Genomic DNA, 8,781 nt, shown 5'->3' on the forward strand with positions numbered 1-8,781 from the left:
GCTGGCTTGCCCCACCACCACAGAAAGCACTGAGCTAGGCTGAAACAACTGCCTTCTGGCGCTGCCTTACTCAAGAAAACCAAAATGACAGGTTGCCACCGAATACCTAGATGTTTCAAGCAGACCACCATAGTCCCTGTGCCCAAGAAAGTGAAGGTAACCTGCCTAAATGACTACTGCCCAGCAGCACTCACGTGGGTAGCCATGAAGTGCTTTTAAAGGCTGGTCATGGCTAACATCAACACCATCATCCCGGAAACCCTAGATCCACTCCAATTCACATACGACCCCAACAGATCCACAGATGACGCAATCGCACTCCACACTGCCCTTTTCCACCCTTCCTGTACTCCCTGTTCACCCACGACTGTGTGGCCAAGCACGACTCCAACACCATCATTAAGTTTGCTGACGACACAACAGTGGTAGGCCTGATCACCGATAACGATGAGACAGCCTATAGAGAGGGGGTCAAAGAGCAGTGTGGTGTCAGGACAACAACCTCTCCCTCAATGTGAACAAGACAAAGGAGATGATTGTGGACTACAGGAAAAGGAGGGCCGAACATGCCCCCATTCACATCGAGAGTTTCACATTCCTTGCTGTCCACATCACCAACTAACTATCATGGTCCAAACACACCAAGACAGTTGTGAAGAGGGCATGACAACACCTTTTCCCCCTCAGGGGACAGGAAAGATTTGGCATGGGTCCCCAGATCCTCAAAAAGTTCTACAGCTGCACCATCGAGAGCATCTTGACCTGTTGCATCACCGCCTGGTATGGCAACTGCTCAACATCCGACCGTAAGGCGCTAGAGGGCAGTGCGTACGGCCCAGTACATTACTGGGGCCAAGCTTCCTGCAATCCAGGACCTATATACTAGGCGGTGTCAGAGGAAGGCCCAAAAATGTTTCAAAGACTCCAGTCACCCAAGTCATAGACTGTTCTCTCTGCTACCGCATGGCAAGCAGTACCGGAGTGCCAAGTCTAGGTCCAAAAGGCTCCTTAACAGCTTCTACCCCCAAGCCATAAGACTGCTGAACAATTAATAAAATGGCCACCCGGACAATTTACATAGTTATATTTTTGTGTAACTTTTTATTTTATACTTTATTTCGTAAATATTTTCTTAAGTCTATTTCTTGAACTGCATTGTTGGTTAAGGGCTTGTAAGTAAGCATTTCACAGTAAGATCTACAGCTGTTGTATTCGGCGCATCTGACAAAATGTGTGCCTTTCCAAATCATGTCCAATCAATTGAATTTACCACAGTTGGACTCCAAATCAAGTTGTACAAACATCTCAAGGATGATGACTGGAAACAGGATGCACCTGAGCTCAATTTCGAGTCTCATAGCAAAGGGTCTGAATACTTATGTAAATAGGTTTTCTGTTTTCTATTTTTAATACATTTCCAAGCATTATTGGTTATAGTGTGTAGATGTATTTAATACATTTTAGAATAAAGCTGTAACGTAAGAAAATGTGGGAAAAGTCAAGGGGTCTGAATACTTTCCTGAATGCACTGTATAGCATATGTCTTTCAGGCTGGTGTGTCGGGGTGGCCTGCATTGATAGAAAAACTCAATCTTTACAAACAGGTAAGACACACACACACAGAGACACAGATGACCCAATCTAGGTTATGTTAAACTTGACAAAAAGATTTAAATCCATGATACACTTTCTCTCTTTCCATCCTGCCCCTGTCCAGTTAAGTGGTGGAGAGTTTATTCTAAAATGTATTAAATACATGTACACACAATAACCCATAATGCTTGGAAATGTATAGAGAAATGTATCAACCTCCACAAACAGACAAAATAGACACACACACACATAGAGAGAGATGACCCAATGTAGGTTATGTTCAACTTGACAAAAATAAGAATAAATTAAACAGATCAGATTAGGTAGATACATTTGATTTTGAATACTCATGTTTAAGTTGTGTTTGTTTCTGATTTATGTCTTTCAGGTTGGTGTATTGGGGCGGCCTGTTCTGTCCTCTGCAGTTCAGACCAAAGCAAGATAATATTAAAGCTCACTGTGGATCGACAAACAGGTTAGCCTCTGTAAAGTCTTCTGATGTATTTGAAGTGTGATTATAGTGTGTTCTGTGTTATTTCTTTATATTTTCCAATACTAACTGAATGGTGAATTAATGTATTTACAGTGTAATTATTGTGTTCTGTTACTCCTGTCTCTGTCCTCCATACTCTCTCCATAATGTATTTTCATAATCACTACAACTGATAGCATAGCACATACTCCACAGTTACTTGATAATAAACTCGAACAATCAACATCATTTTTATTCCAAACCTAATTGTTAGTCTAAAGGTAGTCTTGTACGTTTCTATTTTGATTTAGGTACTCCACTACCCAAATATAAATGGATGTCTGCACAGCACTCATTCAGAAGTACTCCTTGTTGAGAGACCACACTTGGAAGGGATATGTAAGAATTCTTCGATTTTCCTACGCACATTAATTCACACACTAATAACCTTTGTACACCACATTGTGCCTACCTAGACCATAATGTGCCGGCTTGGATATTTTCTTCTCAAATTGTTTATTCCATCACATTTCCAGCAGCATAATGAGACAATCGCTAGGAATGTAATTGACTAAGTCTGCTCCGCTAACCTATGTCCCAATAATCCGTCATTACATTTCGCATGTACCCTTTACAGTATGCAGCCATTCTAATTCTATTGATTCTAATCCAGCCTTTTTATTACACACCCTCCAATTGAAGGTCTCAATGTCACTGGAGCCATTTTGCTTCTCCTCAAAGAAGATTCAAGTGGGCTGTACCATACGTCTGTATGTCACAGACAGGGTATGTATTTCCCAGCAGACAAATAAAGAAATAAATGCAAAGTTACAAGTAATACTGTGTAAGGTGGGCTCATTTGTTAATTTACTGTTTGAAAATGACTTAAATAACCTTAATCTTATTTTTATTTGGTTCAAGTTCCCATCACCTACCATAATAATAGATGGGAATCCCTTTGCGGTTTAGAGCCACGGTCAAGTCTTCCTAGATGGAGAGGAGCTACTCACTAAGGAGCCTGAGGAACACTCCATGGAAGTGGCAATGGGGGTCCATTTCTTTTTTAATATTTAGTATGCAGAATTAGTGAAAAGTACTACACTGTGCACTACGCTATGCATGTTGTGGGAATTGATGAGGGGTGTAAATTACCAACAAATGTTGAATGGCAGACTTTTCGCTGCGGAGAGGGATAGGGGAGACCAGAGCACAAAGTAATGCGAGATCAGTTGTAACAGCCAAATAACTCAAATTAGAAACCACTTAGAAAGTGCTAATGCTTTGTTAGCGTCTCCACATGCCTATGAGTCTTATTATTGACCCTGTGAAATATTTTTCATGTATCTAAACATAGCTTTTTTATCAGTAAGATGGGGATTTTGATTGGTATACTTGATGACAGTAATTGTTTTTATTGATTGATTGCATATTTGGATTTCTAACTTTCAGTCAATAAAATGAATTTGTGACTTTACAAGTTTGCCACTCAATGTTATTTGCATTATTAATATAATACATGGGACATAAAAAGGTTAATCAGGGAAAAGGTTCCTGGAGGCACCTTTAGGGGTTCCGCTGGTGTTGTAATCTGAGGAACCCCTAAAGGAACTTTTTCTTTTTAGAGAATACAAACATTTCACAGCACATCCCATACATAAAATGCAACGTCTGCCTATGCCCACACATATGGTCTCAAGAAACATTTATATTTTTAATACCTTCAAAAGACAAACACCATGTTAGGCTAACTTAATTTCAAAAAGAGGCCAAGACATCATCACGCTCAATCATGAACAATTAGGATAATTCTTCGTTTCACCAGTGAAGCAGGCCAATCATTTGATCACAATCATTTTAATTGGAATATGCATTAAGATCTTCTTGAATTACTGTTTCGTGGGCAAATTACAGCAGATGGTGTTAACAAATTATAGCCTATAGCCTTCCTGTATATATATTATCAAAGCCCAGTGGTGCTGTTTAGTTTTGGACACATGAGATTTTGTTTTACTATTCAGCTCATCATCCTAAAATATCATAAGAAATTGTGTTTTTTGGTGTAATAGTGTTGTTCTACTATGCTGTTATATTTGGTTATGTAAAATACTAACCCACTGGGCACACACTGGTTAAATCTCACGTTGTTTCTACATAATTTAAATGAAATTGCGTTGAACCAATGTGGAATAGATGTTAAATTGATGTCTGTGCCCAGTGGGAATGAATCATTAAGTGATCTTCCAAAACATTGATTCAGCTTTGATCTATACTGAACAAAAATACAAAACGCAACATTTTTACTGAGTTACAGGGAAATACGTCTATTGAAATAAATTCATTAGGCCCTAATCTATGGCTTTCACATGACTGGGCATAGGCCCACCCACTGGTAGCCAGGCCCAGCCAATCAGAATGAGTTTCTCCCCACAAAAAGGCTTGTTAACAGACGGAAATTGTAGAAAGCCCCACGGAGTTGGTGGAATCGTCCTTTAATTTATTGCCACTTGCTCAGCTGGGCCAGGGGCGCTTTAATTGGGTCAGGTGGAAAATGTCAGACAGATCTCAACCCATTAAAAGGAGGAAATTTAAATCACCTAGCCAAGGTAGCGAGCCTTGCTTGCATCACCACTCAAAATACTAAGTACACCTACATTTGTCTAAGGAGAGCGTTATCTTGAGCTGGTCCTGACGATCATATTTCTATCACTGTACTAAATGAGTCTATCAGAGAAGGCACAGTAGAAGCCAGGCATTTATGCTGTGTAGTGTGTTTAACGACTATCGGTTCAACCAAAAGAAAACAATATAACACTGAAATATGAGGACTACAGTAGGCCAAATATAAAATTAAATCAGGTTCATTACAGTTATGCAATAAAGAATACAAATGGCAGAGGCTACATATTAGAAGTCTTCAATGTAAAACCAATACAAAATAGTAAGTCTAAAAGCATACAAATACACTGACAAACTGGAGGTTGTCAGGTGCTTGATTTACAATGTCGCCATTAACATAGGTTTCAACCAAACGTTTATTATTTCCAGAGCGGCAAATATCAGTAGGCCTACGCGCCTATAATTAACATCACTTTGCATGGCCCAAAACATTTAATCAAAAGGCATAAAACATCACACGCATTCTCTAAACTAGTCACCCCACGTCAAAACGGACAGAATAACAGTTTCCCTGTAACAACAAAAAATCCATAACTCAGAGTACAATCACGTAATCAAAATTCACAGCTCTTTATGAAATATTGAAACAAATCAAACAAGACAATTTTGAATCAACACGCCAGGCTGGCGTCAGCAAGTCGCTAGACGCACCTTCAGCACTGGCCTTCAACGTTCACATTTCGTTCACTTTATTTTTCCACTACAACAGCAGTTTAACATGTGTGTTACTGCTGCTATGCACATGTCTGACCGAAGGCTTTTTACATTGACTGCAGTAAGGTGGGCTGGACCTTGTGCCATTAGGACAGGAGGAAAGATACTCAGAAGTGAGGTCCCTCCTTCTTCAGGTTCTTGTAGTCTGTGTCTATGGCCAAAAACTGCGGAAGACAATATGGCAGGATTTATGTAAATCAGGCCATAAAAATAAGAATGAATAGAAAGAAAGGGTGGCACCATTCAAGTCAATTATGGCATAATGGGTGGACTGGCAGCAGTTTTGAGCGTACCCATGCCAGGAAGTAAAATCAGAAAGTGTACCCTTCAATCTGTGCTGTGATTTGTCAACTCAACTAACATTACTAAAATTACATTCAGTTAGGATCATTTGAATTCTACATTACCATGGCAATCCAGCATCAGTTGATACAATCATTTCAATGGGATTTTGGAATCTTCTATCAAAATACCAGGCAGCCATTGTGAGTGTACCCATGAGTTTACCAATCAAATGCCATGGTTAGAGCTTCCAAGTCTGCTCTATTCATTTCCATGTCTATGATCCAGGCAAGCACAGTAATGCTCTTGGCTACTTATATTGATCAAAAATATATTATTGACTTAACTGATACTATTGATAGGCTGCATTACTATTACATTGTTGTCACGTGAAACAAGAATCGATTAAGATAGTGATTAATTCACTTTGTGGAGCTAAAGTGTGCTAGAGTGTAAACAGTACTGTACCTTGTACTGGTAGGTAGGTTCAAGTTGATTCCAGGGCTCAGGGTTGTTCTTCTTGTTCCAGCTGTACAGTGACACAATAGTCAAAGCAGGCCAAAGTAGGACAGGCAAATGGGATCAGAGGGAACTGTATTAGTCTGCCTGTGATCAACTATTCATTAGCCAGGCACAGTTTTCAAACACTTACAACAGTGGTATAGGTCTTTAGTAGTGAATTGGAAATTGATGCCCTAGAACTGCACAAGAGGTGGGATTACCAAGAGCTGTCAATCATGAACTGATTTAGCCAAGGCTTTACGATGTCAAAGGGGATCCACTACTTTGTTTTAATTGGATAGTATTAAGAAATGGTTTAACCAATATTGATTCAAAAGAGAATGAGAGTCAGGGTGAATGAGTCTTACTTAACATGGGGCCCATTTGCAAGACGGAACAAATACGTGGAGGCTCCTCCTATTCCCAACAAGACGACGAGGAACTGGGGGATGAGCTATGAGAGGGTAGGAAGAGAAGGAGATAACATGAGCATGTCATTCATGAGGCATAGAAATCTGAGCATTCTTAGATACCTTTTGTCAATACAGTTTTCCAGTAAACAATGACCAGCTAATCAAGCTGATTACACATGGAGGGATCCATAAGACTTTGCTCTGTCATGCCTTAGGTGTCACACACACACACACACACACACACACACACACACACACACACACACACACACACACACACACCCCTTTTCAGGGAGACTCATATGGAACTTCCTTTTCATATTATATGGGTGGGCAACTCCAGTCCTAGGGGCCCCGATTGGTGTCATACATTTTCATTTTACATTACATTTTAGTCATTTAGCAGACGCTCTTATCCAGAGCGACTTACAGTAATGAAGGAATACATTTCATACATTCTTTTTTTTCTCCGTACTGAATCGAACCCACAACCCTGGCGTTGCAAACACCATGCTCTACCAACTGAGCCACACGGGACCCATGCAGCCTTAGCTAAAACACCTAATTAAACAAATTGTATTCTAAACTGGAGATCATGATTAGAGTCAGGCGTGTCTGCTAGTGCTGGGGCAAAAGTGTCAATCAGGCCCTGAGTACTGGAGTTGCCATCCCTGCTATAGATCAAGTGTAAATAGCTGACTTAAGGCTGCCAAATCTGATCCTGAAAGGCAGAAACACTTCTGGTTTTCATCCCCTTCTTCTAGTCGGCGACTAATTCAGACCTGGGACACCAGGTGAGTGCAATTAACTACCAGATAGAAACAAAAAAAACGGACGTTTTTCAGCCTCCAGGACCAGAATTGGGCAGCCCTGAATGTAGTCCGTTGATAAACTGTATTGACTTAAATCTAATGTCTTGAGTTTTTCTAGCTTTCCTTAATGTTCACTTGACTTCCTTTAGCACACATGGCCTAATGATGGCGCTTTAATTAAGGAGGAACTGAAACCATAATGCACAACAGCGTTAGATACAATGAGACCCAATTAGTTGTACAAGTTCATTAACAAAAAGCGTGTCTGTTGCCTTCTCAAAAAGTTGGTATAACTTTAGTAAGCCTGCGTGAATGTAGCCAAATAAATGCAGACCTAGTTTGCCCTGTCTAGGCTATACTCAGACGTGACACTGGTAGCAAATCCTATGACGCAGTCCAAATGTTGATCCCGCTGTACGAGGTGGTTAGGCTAACTTGCATCCCTGGCAGTGGAGGCTGCTGATGGGAGGACGGTTCGTGTCCGGAACGAAGCAAATGGAATGGCATCCTGTTTGATACCATTCCACCAACCTCCTGTGATCCCTGGGGTTTTCGAGCTTGTTTCTAAGCTCCCATTTTGACAGAAACCCGATGTAATTCCTTGCTGATCTGCGTTGAGGACCTCTAGGCTAATGCAGCCTATGAGATGGTAAAGTTATCTTACTATTTCGGTCATATCTCCAGTCTTTAAATCTCACTGTCGCTACACATAAGCGAATAGCCAGTTTTGAGCCGCTCTTTTAAAACAAATCATTCACCAACATCAAGACAAGAGCACAAAAATCACTTTTTCAACAACCAAAATAATTTGGCAAAATGCAGTAGTGGGGCGTATTTAAAGAAGTAACTTTTAATTTCAAGTACCCAAATGACAGTCGGTCTGTGTGGACAACTGATGTTGTAAACTGCAATTAAGTCGTTTTATAATTTAATTGAGCAACAACTGGTAGCACATACACACTGACAGAAGGAATTGTCACGCAATATTATAGACGACTAAGTCACTTGAGGCAATAAACCATAGAACAAAAATAAGTAGGTATTCTTACCCCTGGATGCTTCTTTGCGTGTTCCAACGCTAGTCTAATCATTTTTGATTGCAGTTGCTCTAATTTATTATAAAGGTTAAAATGATTATATTAATTTTATATTAATTGTGACTAAGCAATATTAGCAGTGAATCCCAAACCAGCCACTTGCCTCAACCACTGAGCTTATAAACTCGCTTGGAGGGCCCTCCGTTGTCACATGTTGCTGATGAAACTCCCAAGGGTGATTTACATAGGCTAGTGGCGAGGGGATCAATAGACCCATCAAC

General features: G+C 40.3%; 1 protein-coding gene across 1 annotated transcript; it reads right to left on the reverse strand.

Moving 5' to 3' along the window:
- Window positions 1–3,764: 3,764 nt before the first annotated feature.
- Window positions 3,765–8,781, reverse strand: LOC115166201 (NADH dehydrogenase [ubiquinone] 1 alpha subcomplex subunit 4-like 2). Its single transcript, XM_029719986.1, has 4 exons — window positions 8,513–8,781; window positions 6,607–6,692; window positions 6,206–6,266; window positions 3,765–5,619 (listed from the first exon to the last, which is right to left on the reverse strand). Exons 1-4 carry the CDS (start codon window positions 8,552–8,554, stop codon window positions 5,563–5,565), a joined length of 246 nt encoding a protein of 81 aa, XP_029575846.1. The 5' UTR covers window positions 8,555–8,781; the 3' UTR covers window positions 3,765–5,562.

This window comes from Salmo trutta, chromosome 28, assembly GCF_901001165.1.
Source record: "Salmo trutta chromosome 28, fSalTru1.1, whole genome shotgun sequence".
Classification (NCBI taxonomy): Eukaryota; Metazoa; Chordata; class Actinopteri; order Salmoniformes; family Salmonidae; genus Salmo; species Salmo trutta.

Bases quoted from the DNA above. Each gene is read 5' to 3' on its own strand.
- LOC115166201 (XM_029719986.1), bottom strand. From the start codon at position 8,554: ATGATTAGACTAGCGTTGGAACACGCAAAGAAGCATCCAGGG. The intron at 6,693-8,512 runs GTAAGAATACCT...ACCCTCTCATAG, and splicing joins ACGCAAAGAAGCATCCAGGG to CTCATCCCCCAGTTCCTCGT. The intron at 5,620-6,205 runs GTACAGTACTGT...TGTCTTCCGCAG, and splicing joins AACCTACCTACCAGTACAAG to TTTTTGGCCATAGACACAGA.